Source organism: Mustela erminea, chromosome 8, assembly GCF_009829155.1.
Source record: "Mustela erminea isolate mMusErm1 chromosome 8, mMusErm1.Pri, whole genome shotgun sequence".
Lineage (NCBI taxonomy): Eukaryota > Metazoa > Chordata > Mammalia > Carnivora > Mustelidae > Mustela > Mustela erminea.
Genome location: NC_045621.1, coordinates 80,847,648 through 80,864,231, shown reverse-complemented (window position 1 = coordinate 80,864,231; position 16,584 = coordinate 80,847,648). Strand labels below are relative to the sequence as shown.

At 35.5% G+C, this 16,584-nt stretch overlaps 1 protein-coding gene across 1 annotated transcript in view; it reads right to left on the bottom strand.

Moving 5' to 3' along the window:
* Positions 1-16,584, bottom strand: part of ITGAV (integrin subunit alpha V) — a 101,970-nt gene that overhangs the window by 18,581 nt on the left and 66,805 nt on the right. The window contains exons 13-17 of the mRNA XM_032356170.1: positions 12,820-13,011; positions 10,325-10,370; positions 8,830-8,937; positions 6,862-6,920; positions 5,162-5,316 (exon numbers count right to left, since the gene is read on the bottom strand). Coding sequence (XP_032212061.1) covers positions 5,162-5,316; positions 6,862-6,920; positions 8,830-8,937; positions 10,325-10,370; positions 12,820-13,011 — 560 coding nt within the window. The remainder of the gene's footprint in view (positions 1-5,161; positions 5,317-6,861; positions 6,921-8,829; positions 8,938-10,324; positions 10,371-12,819; positions 13,012-16,584) is intronic.

Genomic DNA, 16,584 nt, shown 5'->3' with positions numbered 1-16,584 from the left:
TTGGTAGAATTCCCTTAGGAAGCCATCTGGTCCTGGACTCTTGTTAGAGGAGATTTTTGATTACTACTTCAATTTCCTTCCTGACTGTGCATCTGTTCAGGTTTTCTACTTCTTGCTTCAGTTTTGGTAGTTTATATATTTCTGGAAATGCATCCATGTCTTCCAGATTGCTTAATTTGTTGGCATATGGTTGCTCATGATATGTTCTTATAATTGTTTTATTTCTTTGGTGTTAGTTGTGATCTCTCCTTCTTCATTCATGATTTTATTTGGGTCCTTTATCTTTTCATTTTGGTAAGTCTGGCCAGGGGATTATCAATCTCACTTATTCTTTCAAAGAATCAACTCCTAGTTTTGTTGATCTGTTCTACTACTCTTTGGTTTCTAATTTCTAATTCACTTATTTTTTTTTTCTCTAGCCTTTATTAATTCTCTTCTACTGGGTTTAGGCTTAATGCGCTGCTCTTTCTCCAGCTCCTTTAGGTGTAAGTTTAGGTTGTATGTTTGAGATCTTTCTTGTTTCTTGAGAAAGGCTTGTATTTCTATATACTTGCCTCTTAGGACTGCTTTTGTGGCATCCCAAAGATTTTGAACTGTTGTGTTTCATTTTGAACAGTTGTGCTTTCATTTTCATTTCTTTCCCTTTTTTTTAAATAATTCCATAATTTTTTAAATTCTTCTTTAATTTCCTGGTTGACCCATTCATTTTTAATAGGATGCTCTTTAGCCTCTCTGTATTTGAGTTCTTTCCAAATTCCCTCTTGTGAATGAGTTCAAGTTTCAAAGCACTGTGGTTTGAAAGTACACAGGGAATGACTCCAATCTTTTGGTACCAGTTGTGACCCATATTCTGGAGAATGTTCTACGTGCACTCAAGGTGAATGTGTATTCTGTTGCTTTAGGATGGAATGCTCTGAATATATCTGTGAAGTCCACCTGGTCCAGTGTACCATTCAAAGCCCCTGTTTCCTTGTTGATTCTCTGCTTAGATGATTTGTCCACTGCAGTGAGTGGGGTATTAAAGTCCTCTACTATTATTGTAATAGTATCAAAGTATTTTAGTTTTGGTATTAATTGGTTTATATAATGGGCTGCTCCCATGTTAGGGGAATCATTATTTATAATTTTTAGATCTTCTTGTTGGACAGACCCTTTAATTATAATATAATGGTTTTTCCTCATCTCTTATTACAATCTTGGTTTAAAATCCAATTTGTCTGATACAAGGATTGCTACCCTAGCCTTCTCTTGATGTCCATTAGCATGATAAATGCTCTCCACCCCCTCACTATCATTCTGGAGGTGCTTTGGGTCTAAAATGCATCTCCCGCAGACAGCATATGGATGGGTCTTGCCTATTTATCCAATCTGATACCCTGTGTCTTTTGATCGGGGCATTTAGCCCATCTACCAGAGTAACTACTGACAGATACAAATTTAGTGCCACTGTATTCCCTGTAAAGTCACTGTTTCTGTATATTGTCTCTGTTCCTTTCTGGTCTATGTTACTTTGGGCTCTCTCTTCACTTAGAGGATCCCCTTTAATATTTCTTGCAGGCGTGGTTTAGTGATCACAAATTCTTTAATTGCTATTTGTCCTGGAAGCTTTTTCTCTCTCCTCCTATTTTGAATGACATCCTGGCTGGATAAAGTATTCTTGGCTGTATCTTTTTCTCATTTAGGACCCTGAATATATCATGCCAGTCCTTTCTAGCCTGCCAGGTCTCCATGGATAGGTTGGTTGCCAATCTAAAGTTTCTACCATTGTAGGTTAAGGTAAAGGTTGTCCTGAACTGCTTTCAGGATTTTTTCTCTTTGTCTTTGAGATTTGCAAGCTTCACTATTATATGTTAAGATGTTGATCTATTTTTACTGATTTTTGGGTGACTCTCTGTGCCTTCTGGACTTGAATGACGAGTACTATAAACTGTGTAAGACTGCTGAATCACAGACCTGTACCTGTGAAACAAATAACATATTGTATGTTTAAAAGAAACAGTTGATAAAGTAAGAAACTGGTTGAAAAGGAAAGAGGAAAAAAAAACTGAAATGGAAAGACTACATCATGAGAAAAAAAACATGAATTCTATATACTCTTTTCCCCTAGCGCTGGAGTTTTGCAGTTCTATGTGATCTGCTTAAACTTAATCTTAGCTGGATGTTTTGCTAATCTTCTGGGGAGGGACCTGTTACTCTGATTCTCAAGGTGTCTTTGCCTTGGACAGAACTTGCCTGGCACTGCCCTTGCCAGGGGACCAGGCTAAGTAAATGGCTCTAGGTTGCTCTATGTGGCTTTAATTCCCTAAAGGTTTTCCACATCACTTTAGAGGATGAAAATGAAAGTGCAGCCTCCCAATCTCTGCCCCAGAGCTGAAAGCCTGTACTCCCAACTACTCAGTGTGCCCTCTGAGAGAAGTAGGCAATCACTGCTATCTCCCTGGTCTCTGTCCACACTCCAGCTTACCTAGCCTGTGACTGAGCATTTCTATCTCAGTGACTGTCTGGAGTCTCCAAACCCTGCAGACTCCTATGGCACCCACCTGCACCACTCCTCCCGCTCCTCCCAAAGGAGGGAGGTGGGTTTTGCTGGGGTTCTGGTGCTTGCCGGGCCCCTGCTCAGGGAGTGGTTGCCTAACCATGCTGTGGTTCACAGTTTATGGTATCCCCATAACCCCACTTCTGGGCATGATGATTGCAGCCAGCTGCCCTCCTCTGAGGCCTGGGAAGTCTGCTGCACTCAGGCACCTGTGGTCTTCCTGTGACTCCAGGGATCCAGAGGATTCCACCTAGGATGTCCCACCTAGGATTCCACCCTGCTTTGCCACCTGAGCTCCTTTAAGGTAGTGATGTCCCTCACTGGAGCAACTTTTAAAAGTTCTGATTTGGGGCTCCAGGGCTGTGTCACTTACCGGTGCTGGTTTACAGAGACTCCCCCACCATCCCCACACGCATTTCATCTTCCCATATAGCGCCTTAGAATCACTTCTCTGCACTTCCTACTTTGCAGAAACTGATTGCTTTTCTACTTATAGAGTTGCATCTATTCTTTTGTTAGATCTCTGGTTGAGTTCTCAGGTATTCAGAGTGATTTGATAGCTAGCTAACTGAATTCCTAGGACAAAATTCAGGTCTCCTACTCCTCCACCATCTTGGAAAACTTCTACCTTGAAGCTTGTTCAATATTTAATTTAATCAAAAGCTTTTTCTATATTTAAGACATTCATGTTTTTCTTCAGTCTATTCATGTGTTAAGTTATATTTCTGTATTTTTAAGCTAACCCACCCTAGAACAAATCAAAGTAGGTCTACTTATTTTATCTTTTCTTAGAAACGGCTAGGATTTAGTTTGCTTATATTTAATTTAGTAATTTTATATCTATGTCTGTCTGAAACACTGGCATGAAATTCTTGCTGGGACTATCCTCCACAATGATACCTATATTCTGGATATCAATTATACTAACTTCACAGAAATAAGTTGCATGTACTTTCTATTCTTCTATTCCTTCAAAGAGCTTAATATTGGAATGTCTTGTTCTTCTTGGTTTGGTAGATATCACCTATAAAACCATTTGGGATTTGTGTTTCCTTTGTGTAAAGATTTTTAACTGTCAACTCAATTTTTTTTTTTAAAGATTTTATTTATTTATTTGACAGAGAGAGATTACAAGTAGGCAGAGAGGCAGGCAGAGAGAGAGAGGAGGAAGCAGGCTCCCTGCTGAGCAGAGAGCCCGATGCGGGACTCGATCCCAGGACCCTGAGATCATGACCTGAGCCAAAGGCAGCGGCTTAACCCACTGAGCCACGCAGGCGCCCCTGTCAACTCAATTTTTAAAATGATTTATAAGGTTAATGGATTATTCAGGTTTTCTATTTCTTCTTCTGGCAGTTGTGTTATGATTTTCTAAGAATATCCTTGTTTTGTCTAAGTTTTTCTATGTCTTAGCACAAGGTTATTATAATATTCTATTACTGTAAGCTCTTCTTTACCTGTAGCTATGTCCCTTTTTAATTCCTTATTCTGTGGAGTTAAATTTTTTTGGTTTTGTTTTCCCTCAATTTTTTCTTGATCAATATTTCATTTGAGTTAAATAGAACTTAAGGCTATACATTTACTTTATTTTCTGCTTCTGTGACATCCCACACATTTTGATAAGCAGAATTTTCATTATGATTAATTTCTTTTCTTTTTTTTAAGATTTTATTTGTTTATTTGACAGAGACAAAGAGATCACAAGTAGACTGAGAGGCAGGCAGAGGCAGAGGGAGGAAGCAGGCCACTGCTGAGCAGAGCCCAGTGCAGGACTCAATCTCAGGACCCTGAGATCACAACCTGAGCTGAAGGCAGAGCGTAACCCACTGAGCCACCCAAGCACCTCATTATGATTCATTTCTAAGTAAATTTCCATAATGATCTTTTTGATCCATAAGTTATTTAAAATCACAATTCCCAATTCCCATTTATCTTTTTTTATTGCTTTCTAAAAACCATACCATGATCAAACAGTATATTCCTATGATTCCAACTTTTTGAAATTTGTTTAGACTTCCTTTGTGACCTATATATGGTCAATTTTTGTATTCTATATAGGTCTGTTAAATTGAGGTTGTTAATTATGTTGTCTTCCAAATCTTCACTGATGTTTTCAAATTTTTTTAAAAGTTTTATTCTTACTTTAAACGTTTTATAAAAATTCGTATTTTGCAACTGATAATTCCAATACCTCAAGCCTTTGCAGGTTCAAAATTTGTTTCATCTGGGGCAATTACTGCTCATCCTTACCCCAGCCACTCTGGCTCACATATTCACATACAACAGATCAAATTTTGCCAATGTAGTTTTTTAACTGAGTGCTTATTTTTTTGGACCCTGGAGACTTCTTCTATGTTTTGAGAATCTAGTGATTTTTAAGAAATATGTTTGTAATAATTTATTCAGCAGCATTACTGTAGAACAGTCATTTGGAATATCCAGTTTGCCAGCAGTAAAAATCCATTAAGTATCAGGCTTGATACTTTAAAAAGCCAAATTTTCTCAAGTGTATTTTTCGGTGTTTCCTTTTTGATTTAATACCAAAAACTTTATACAAAGTGAAAATCATTTAGATTAAAAAAAAATAGTAAAAAGTAAAAGATAATGAAGCAAAAAAGTATCTCTTACCCGCAGATATGCTATTAGTTCCTCACACTGCATCTGTCCCCCCCTTGAAATGGTCATGTTCTTAGAGTGACCTGGCGACCGGTTATGGAGAAATAGAGCTCGTCGAATTGCTCCTTTTTGCTTAAGCTTATCCAAAAGAAGCTCCACCTGGAAGTCTATACAAACCAAAGGATTTATAACTAACATAATCTTTATGGACCACTTATCTGTCCTAGATACCTAGAGTTGTCATGTAAGCAGAGATATTTATTTCTTAAGAAGTAATTTCCCTGTAATTCACTAAAAATGTCATACAATGTAGTGAGATTACAACGCATTAATTCTGAACTAATATTTAAGAGTAATCAATCCAATGACCCCCAAAGTAATGCCATATATTAATCCAGATAACAGATAATGATAGTACTATCAGATGAAAAAAATTTTTTTCTTTTAATTTACGCTGAGAAGAAGAAGTTCAGAGCATGAAACGTATGTGAACTGAGACTTCCACCATTAATGCAAGTAGCAGCAATTTCTTGTGGATGCGATTAAGAAATATTTAGTAATATGTACTGGTACCATTTCATTAGACACTATGATGAATACACAGTTTTCATCACCTGCTACTTCTAATGAAGCTGCCATATCAGATTGTCAGACAAGTATGTCCCTCACGAAGCAGGTAGCCGAAGTTGACTGGATCAAGAACAATCTTAAAACGAATGTACAACCAATAGTCTGAAGCACAGCTGTTATTAGGGTGACTTCCCGCTAAGATTTAGTTCTTCTTTAAATGGTTTCTTCAAAGTGGAGAGCGCAAACCTCGAAAACCAACTTTCTAGGTTTCTCTAAATGTTGAACTTCAGGTCAAATTGGGTGAGAACACAGGTTACCTTGCTTCCAGTTCTGTTCCACCCACCCACCCACACTGTCTTCCTTGTGTTTCTCAAACACACTAACCATACTCCTATCTCAGGCCTCTTGAAACTGCCATTTCCCCTGTGCAAAATACTCCTCCAGACACCCCCTAGCTCCTTCATTTCCTTCAGGTCTCTACTGAAAAGCCATCTTCCAGAGATGCCTTGCCTTGCTCCTATATGTGAATTTTCATGCACAACCACATATCCCAAAGATTCATTCCTCTTTCCCTGCTTTATTGTTACTTCTCAGCACTGTCACTAACGTAATGACAAATCTTGGCAACAATCACTTAGTTCTCCTACCCTGCTTTCTGGACCACATAAACCATTTTTTGGAAAGGAGAAGTCAGGTTAGGAGTTTGCCATGTGGGTTAAATTTAGTGGCCCAGACTTCTTCTTCCACCATTTCTAAAGCACCCTTACTCCTGAGATTGCTGGTGGCTTCTCTAAGACATAAAATAGCAACTCTTCTGTACATCATCTATTTATAAACAATGATACCCATTTCCCCTAGAGTTCATTTATCTCTCGTTGGTAATTGTTTAACTCTCTTAAGTCCATATTTACCATTCAGTGGCTACTTTGTTCACAATGTCAATTAATAAATATGTATTCTATTTGAACTAACTTAAAAGTCAACAAGGTAATTATGATGCATTGTTAAGTATCTTTAACCATAAAAAGTCAAACAAAGAACAACAATAACAGGTATTTGTGCTAATTATTAAAATATCTTAAAATATTTTCTGAGTGCTATAGATGTAGAATCATTATATAATTTTTCCGTAGAACACTTACTAAGTTTCGTGGGAAGTGCTCCTTTGCCATCTGCCTTTAAGCAGAACTTGACATTAAAACTGTAGAAAAATAAAAATATATACAAAATCCTATAATCCAGTTTAGACATTTTTGAATATCATCCCCAAATATCACATTTCTAATACACAGTTTATATATATATATAGTAAAGCCTTTTATATCTTGCCTCATGTTTTAATATTATTCCCGAAACATGAAACTACACAGAATAACCTAACTCATGCTTCAGTAATTCAAGCACATTTACTTTCATGGTACCTTGATGGGAAAAAAAAAGACAAAGAGAAAGAAATGAATCTCTTAACTTTCTCTCATATTTAGAGAACATACTGATAAACTCCAGTGAGGGAAATGACTGACCAGATTTAAAATAACATCTCACTTTCGAAAAAATCCTACCAAAGTTTCCTTTAATTAGAAAGCTCCTATAGAACAGTGCCTTTCACGATTTACTAATGGGTCATGAATAGGTTTATTAATGGGTCATGAAATTAGTTTAATAGGATGGGTTAGCCACCATCTTAAAAAAATAAATCAAATAAATAAAATTGAAGGGTAAGATTTCATGGAACTTTGTTTTAATGACATACATGTCTTTGGTGGATTATGATACAAAATATATTTCATACTATGTGCCATAATCAAAAATATATGAAAGCTACTGCTAAGTGTATTCAAAGCCTTTGGGTTATTTGCTTAATTTAAAATGTATTATTAGCAACTTCACAGGGGCATGCAGGGTAAGTGAAAAGAAGAAAGACAATAAAACTTAAAAAGCCAAAATCTGAAAACAACTTCACTGCTAATCAATGTAAATTAAGACAAAATGTTACCAAATTTTTAATGCAATCCAATGAAAGAAATAAAATTTTGAAAAATGTTTTTAATGAGTGTAATAATTCAAAAAAAAATCAGGAAAAATATTTTTTTCATTAGCTCTTCTGAAGAAAAATTTTTTCAGCTTCCAATCATTCTACCCTGCATTTTTCAGAAGTTCTCTGATTTTTCTGTGTAACCAAGGAACATAAAGAACAGTGTCCTCCAAAGTAGGGTACTCATGGTAATTTTAGTAGTAAATGGGTCAAGATTTTTCTTAATTTAATACTTATTTTGACATGTATAAGAAAAGTACTGGGTTTTTTTTATCTTATTTTCAAACACTTTTAAGTAAAACATGATCAATTTAAAGAAAAAATAAACTTTAGGGATGCCTGGTTGGCTTAGTCAGTTAAGCATCCAACCCTTGATCTCAGCTCAGGTCTTGGTATATCAGGGTCATGAGTATAAGCCCCACATTGGGCTCCACGCAGAGCATGGAGGTAACTTTAAAAAAAAAAAAAAAAGCTTAAAAAAATTATAAATACAGGTAGAATGAAAATATAGCAAAAATTATATAACGTAGCAAAAAACAAAAAAGCAAATAAAGGAGACTTGAGAAACACTGGGCTAGAGAAGAATTCAGACATTAAACTTACCAAAAAAATTAGTTTTCTTTAGAAACTAGTAAGGGAACAAGTAGAAGAACAAGTACATTATACTAGTAATATATTATTTATAATAAAGATTTAATATATATAATATTTTTCATACAACTATTTGCAGATATTACAGCTGGAAAAGATCTATCTTTTGAAAACTAAAATGTTCATGGGCCTGTTTAAAAGTATATATAAATCAGTTCTGCGATCTTACTAGCTTTTTCTCCTTTTTGAATATATTGATTGAGCATGCATCATTTATTTAAAATTAAGTTCATACTAGTTTGTACCGTATTTCTAGAGCCTTCTATGTATCTCCTTTGAAACAATTATTTCCATAATTCAATCTATGAAAAGAGAGTATACTCACAGAAACTGTTTAAGCAATATTTTAGCTTATTTTCAATTGTTTTGACAATGACTACATAAATAATCACAATAGTAACTATTATGAAACTAACGCCCTTACCATGAAACTTTGAGATCTGTCCCAGGCAGTGGGCAGGTTTTATTATCTTGATTTAAAATGCTAGGGTATACTTCAAGGCCAGCATTTACAGTTATAACTGGTCTGGCCCTGGTTAAAAAAAAAAAAAAGAAAAAGAAAGTTATTTGAAATGTTAGACTGACCTAAGCATTTTAGGTTTACATTCACAGTATATATAAGCGCAATGCTTATTAAAGCATTGTTTATAATAGCAAAAAGAATAAAACAACCGAAACACAGAACAACAAACTATTCCAGTTTGCCAGGGACAGTGCTGATTTTAGCACTGGAAGTCCCATGACCTGATAAATCCCTCAGTTCTCAGGCAAAGAGGAACAACTGGCCAACCTATCTGAACGGAGTCTACCACAGCAGAATGGTTAAAACGTCATGGGGCATCTATCTAATGCAACGCAATATAGTAGAGGAAATGAGCAACATAAATCCATCTGTGTGGATATGAGATAATTCCTAAGATATATCCAAGATACAATTTTTATATGAGAGAGAAAAAACCCCACGATGTACAAAAGATGCATGCAAACACACACACACAGACACATACCCACAATTTTTTAATGCACAGAATATTTCTGGTAGGGTATACTTATAAACTAGTAACTGACATGAGATAAAGTATGTTTTTTTTGTCTATACCCTTTCTGTTCTATGTCAGCTTTTACTACATGCATTATTAATTCTTTGATAACAATTTTAAAACCTGAAATGATAAAATAAATAGTTTTCCAAAGTTCAGAGGAACAGACTTAAACCCTGCATAAAAATCGGGTAGGCTTCATATCAGAGTGCCAATCTCAATCATGATAAATCCTGGAATCTATATGAATACACAGGTGGTGCCAAGATAGCCAACATAAATTCCATTATGTAGAATTAATGTTCATTATCCTGGCATACATAAACACATCCCATGGAAGTGTAAACACCTTAATCTACTTGGGATGCCACATGGTAGCCTAAAGCATGGAGAATTGATTAAATATAGAGAATATCCGGGAACATGGATGAAGCTGAGAAATACAGGTTATATGGATTTATAGGTATTGCTCTAATAATAAAAATACTGATTTGGGGAGCCATTACATACTGCCCTTGTGGTCACAGAATGCTGTAGCATAAACATCAAGTTAATTTCTTGCCTATTTAAAAGAAAATATAAGCTCATATAAATTTTAAAGAGATTTAAAATGCAGGAGAATGTTCTTTAACACAATTTAAAGAATAAAGACGGAAAAATCTGAGTGCTTTCCTAAATTAAAAAATCTACACCTTTCTCTACACTTCGGGATTTCCTTATATAAATGCTACCTGCCAGCAGCAATACAACTAAAAAGAACAAACAAATTTTATCATTACTTGAAGAAAATTAAACTGAAATTCAAACACTGGACTTAACTATAAAATTGTCAAATAATTGAGATTATTCCTATATTACAGGATATGGAAACATGCTCACCTGTATAATACAGCTCTATCTACACCAAAAGCTCCTACAATTAAGTCTTAAAAGAGAGTAGAAAAACATGTAAATAACAATATTGGCTTTTTTATACACATACTGTTCTATAAAACTTTCAGTGCATACAATAAAGATTTACACATAGTTTCAAAACTATTCTTCATTAAATGGTTGTCAGATAATATCTAAAAGGCGAAAACATATCAAAACTCTAAACAGAATATCAAATGGCAAACACTCATCATAAAACTAATCTTTCATCTGGGTAGATGGATACTTCTACAATAAGGAAATGCATATCACCCAAATACGTATACCTCTCAGAGGAAAAAGTTTTATATGTGCCTGTGGATTTTACAATTTCACTATAAGATTCATTATATATATAAATTTCATTATAAATTTTTTCACTGTTTAAAAACAAAACCAAAAAAGCGTATTACATATATGTAGAATACTTAGAATAGTAGCAGATAGCATTCAAATTAACAAGAATAAAATGCATTAATTTCTAAATGCAGCTAGTAACAACAGGTTCACGATTACAAAAAAATGAAGTAAGAGCCCTATCTCATAGTATATCCAATGTAAACCTGGGGAAACCCTTTCTAAGCAAAAAAAAAATACATGGGAAACCATAAAGATCAGTAGATTGGATCAGATAAAAATGAAGAACTTTTTTATGCACAAAAACCAAATATGGCAAACTAAAAAATAAATATATGTTAAGGAGTTAGAATCTTCAATATTGAAGGCACTGCCACAAATTTAAAAAAAATAAAAAAGGAAAAAAAAAGAAAAAACATCATCTCAATAAGAACAAAGCAAAAAAAAAGTAAAAAGAAATTCATGAAAGCAAATATATACAAAATAAATTAAAATGTTTACCCTCCCTAAAAATTAAAAATGATAAAGTAGAACAAAGTAACATTTTCCACCGATCATACAGTTTAAAGTTATTTTTAAAAAAACAACAGATGACCCTCAGTGTAGGCACAAATGTGGGGAAATGATCACTCACTCTGGTGAGCGCTTAAAAAAGTTGTAAAACCTTCCTTTGGAAGAAGTGGGATTATAATTTGACAATATGTTTCAACAGACTTTTTTAAAAGTGCCTATCTTTTGCAACGTGGGGGGCTTGGGGGGTAGGAAAAGAATAAATGAAACAAGATGGGATTGGGAGGGAGACAAACCATAAGTGACTCTTAATCTCACAAAACAAACTGAGGGTTGCTGGGGGGAGGGGGTTTGGGAGAAGGGGGGTGGGGTTATGGACATTGGGGAGGGTATGTGCTTTGGTGAGTGCTGCGAAGTGTGTAAACCTGGTGATTCACAGAACTGTACCCCTGGGGCTAATAATACATTACATGTTTACAAAAAAAATTAAAATTTTTTTTAAGAAGTGCCTATTTGACACAGCAATTCTAGAATTTTGTCCTAAGGAAGTAATGCCCTGGAATTACATACATGGAAGGATATAAAAGCCCAAACATAAAGTTAAATAAGATATGATGCTGACATTTGACAGAATGGGAAACATCAAATTCATGTTTAGAAGAATAATTAATAACACAGGGAAACATTCCTGATTTTAAGTGAATAAAATAGGCTATTAACAGTACCTAAGGCATACTTCCATTTTGTTAAAAAACTGTATGAATGCATTGGAAAAAATGAATGAAAGATACGCTTTGCTGTATTTTCTAGAAGTTCTACAATAAATATATTGCATTAATAACCAAAAAATCTCCTGAAATAACACTAAGAGGTAAAAATCAACTTCCTATCCTACTTCTAAAAGCATGTCGACACACCTGTATATTGGGCTCATAGGAACTGTTTCAACAATAAAGGTAACCAATTTTTCTGTATTATTATTTCATTTAAAGAACAGATCCATTATGATCCAGATCCATTATAATATTCCAAAGTATGTAAGAGCTAGAAAAAGGCCTTCTTTCCTGCTCAGGTGCAAACCAACAGGCAAATCACTTTTTCAGTCTCTTTTCTCATCCATAAAATGATATAATACAAAGATGAGCTAGTTTATATTCCTCACCAGCCTTACTGGGAAAATTAAATGAGATAATGTATTTTTTTAAAAAATCTATGATTAGTCAAGTCATAAAAATGCTAGACCATTAAAAACAAACAAACAAAAAAGACATTTAAAAGGTCAGAATGAACATTCAGCTTTTGTTTCTAGCTTCTACCAACATTTTCCCCTGACATTTCATTACAGACTTCAGGACAACAACAAAAGATGAAACTTAGAGTATACGTGTTTTATTGGAAGCTCCCAGGACGTAGAGCTGTCTTTGCTTCATTCCCCCTTCAGTGGTGAGAACAGTGCCTTCAGTCTAGCAGGGGTACGAACAATACTTGAAGTATGTAATGGAAAGGACTCATAATATAAATCAAGAGAGCAGTAACTAAAACTATTTCTTTTAGGACTGAAAAACCTAAGAAACTATGTATTTCTAGGAAAGCACCTGGGTATCCATTTCTGTCTATATCCGTGGCTCCTTTCATGGAATAGCCAAAGCTTGGTGGCATGCTCCGGGCAGCCCACTTCCCTTCAAGGATTTGAGACGGTGCCACATTCAAGCCTGTTAGTCTTCCATTGAAAATATAAACGATTCCTTTTTTGTCTTCACCCCCATATGGTGCAGCAATTGCAATATCTGTAGGACAAAAAAGAGGGGAGGGGGGATTTGGAGAGAAGGAAGAAGAAGGGGAAAAAAAGGAAAGAAGATGGACAGGAGGGCAAGGACAGAGAGAAGTCTCAGTACTTATTATTTACATGGTGAAGATCTTAATACAGATAGCTGCTGCTTTCCAAACATTCCATCACTTGCTTTTAGGAAGACCTACATTAGTACCTGTTTTGCTAATTGAAAGAAATCTGAAGAGGATTCGCTTTTACAAAGAAAAGCCAAAACAGCCTTCAGCGTTTGTTTTGCAATGAAACCTTCTGGAGGCTGTGCTTGCCCTGAGCTCCAACAGTGGCACCCCTAAGCTCTTGCCTGGGAAATTTACATCCAGCATCTCAGCATCAAACCAGTACTGCACGGAACTATGTGAACATCTGTACTTTATCTCAACTTTTTTTTGCATCCATTAGCAAGGTGTGTCCTAAGGTATCACAAAAGCCTGAGAGAAGTTACTTTTTGGGTCTGGGAAATTTTCTGGGTCTGGACAAGTTTCCATATATTAATGATAGTTGCTTCTTTACACCACTTCTGTTTATTAGTTTTTTAAGGATTTTTATTTATGTATTTGAGAGAGAGAGAGAGAGAACACACATGAACAAGGCAGAGGAACAGAGAAAGGTGAAGCAGACCCGCTGAGAAGGGAGTCATAATCAAGCACTCAATCCCATAACCCTGGGATCATAACATGAGCTAAAGACAGACACCTAACCAACTGAGCCACCCAGGTGCCCCTCTGCTTATAAAAGTTCTCTACACTTCTGGACAGCGGGGAGAAACTTATATTCACACAACCCATGTAACACAATAAATACAGATTCCAAGTTCTATAGCATATTATTTATTCAAAAGCAACAACATAATTTAAGGAGATTCAAGCAAAACTTTGTGGAAATGACACTAACTTAGAGTCAGATATTCTGGGTCTGACCTTGGATAAATCACTTAACTTTTCTGGACCTTAAAATACCTCAAAATGGAAAGAAGGGGACATGTCAAAATGTTCATCTAAGGTTCATTCCAGCTCTCAAAATTCTACTTAATTAAGATGTACATGGTTTTTGTTTCTCGAAGGAGAAGCAGTCTAGCTTGGAAACTTGGAAGTTATGATTTCATCTCAATCTTATATCAACTTGTATTAAGATAACACAAATTACAAGGTTGAAATTTACTAAAAACAAAAGAAAGCAAATGGTCACTATGACTAGGTCACTATGACTATTTCTAACTCTGAGATGTATTATAAATATGTCCACTCCCCTGTTTCTGCTGGTACCATCCTAGACAAGCCATTCCTATCCTTTCCCTGGACCCCTAAAGCAACCTACTGGCTCCCACTTCTGTTCTTGACCCTAAAATCCACTCTCCTCAAAGCTCCCAAAGGTTAGTATCATGTCACCTTCCTTCTGAAAATCCTTCAACTATTTCTCAAAGCATGTAAACACTACCTGATTCGTCTATTCGTTCTATCACCTCCCCACCTCCCCACGCCCTAGCTCGCTCTCTCCCTCACTCTTCCTATCAATCCTGGCATTTTCCTCTGTTCCTAAACACACCAAGCTAGTTCCCATCTTCGGATTTATACTTGCTGCTCCCTCTGCCTTAACAGCTCTTGCTCCAAGGCTTTTCAAGCTTTGTTCCTTTTGTTTATCCAAATCACAGATGAAACGTCAACTTATCAGAAAGGTTTTTTCCCTGGCAATGACTCACACTGTCTAGGCACTATCACACTAACCTGCTTTTTTGTTGTTGTTTGTTTTAATCCATAGCCTTTATCATTGTCTGAATTTCCCCATTATGTGTTTATTCTATGGTTTCCCCACAAAACATAGCTTTCACAAGAGCAAGGATATGTCCATCTTGCCTGGGACAGCCCCTAGGTGACAGCCATTCCAAACTGCCTTAATTATATCTTAACATACACAAACTGCTTTCACCTCCTCAATGCTGCATCCTCTGACACACCAAAGACACCTTGATCTCTCACCTTTTATGTAAGACCATTGTGCCCAGGAACATCTCAAAGGCTGTGATGACTGCATTCTAATGTTTACTTGTTTACATAAAAGTTGCCCCTAGTGATGCTAAATTCCTTAAGGGCATGAATGAGCTCTGATTTATCCTTAGAACAGTGCATGGCCTACAGTAAACACCAACTAAGAATTTATTCTTTTTTTTTTAAGTAGTATTAAATTATGTAAGACTCTTTTTACTTTTCTTAAGTTTCAAAGGGAAGCATAACTTCTAACTTGACATATGCATTAAGAATGTATTCATCAAAATACAATTTCCCAAAAGACAACTCCAGTGTTGAGAAATCACTTAATAAAAATTAACTTTAACTTTTCTATAGTTCTCTCATTATTTTATATATTCTAATCATCTTCTCTCTTGGCTGACATCTGTTCCATCTGGAAAGCCCTTCTTTTTTACTCAATTGACTTCTTCCTTTGATCATTCCATTTTTTATTTTCTGTGTTTTTTCCCTCTTTCTGGAGGAGTACTGACAAAAACTGCACATTATTATAGAACACAACTTTACTGTTTTGTTTTCAGTATCCCTCTTGATGATACTGAGGGTTTTCTAGGGGGTGTCAGTAGAAAGGGAGGAACAGAAGATGAATAGCATAACAAAGGGTTAATGTCATCAGGTTTGAACAAAGAAAAGATCCAGGTTATAAACAGCTCATTTTATATATATGAACTATATAGACATATAATCAATAATCTATAAATATATATAAATAGTTACATAAGCACAGCTCATATCATTCACAATCTACTACTTGGGACAGTAAGACTCCAGGAGAAACCTGGGAAGAACAAAATCATCCTCTACAGTATCCATCTCTAGAAGTAAAATCTGTAAGTAAAATCTCTTAAATCTTCACAAAACTTTATTATTTTTTATCTGTTGTTTATAATTGTTATATTCACAGGTAATGCATTTTGATAAAAGTACAGAAAGCAGAATGAGATGCTGGCCGGATCATGATACTGAGAAAGCTTTCTTTAAAGTGGCTGAAGTACCCTTAAGACAAAGTGACAGCAAATGTGCGCAAGATCTCCCAGAGAACCCAGAGACAAAGGTCCTGCTATAGCAAAGAACTCATTACATCTATTCAAGAAAGAAGGCACCTCAAATCTGGCCCTGTTTTCTCGGTAGTTTTATTATCAATAAGTGATAGCTTCATCTGTTCTATGCTGTTCTTTTCAAGTTCTATTTTAAACTTTACATCAGAGTTCCATTTGATTTATGTCCTCTTGGTAGTAAAGATCTTTAGGACTCTATTTTAGGAAGCAAGATGTCTCCATGAGTAGTTCTCACTAACACTGAAAACATCTAGGGTTAATCTCAGAAATGACACTTCCAAACTATCCAAGAGGCAGGAGTGGAGTGGTCTTGAAGCCTAGAAAATGTTTTCTTTTCCACTACTACTTGGAAGACACAAGTCAACTGTATTTTTGAATTCCTCTCTTTCATTTATAATTTTCTTCAAATTTTAAGGGGTATATTCCTAAATATTATCTATTATTCAAAAAACC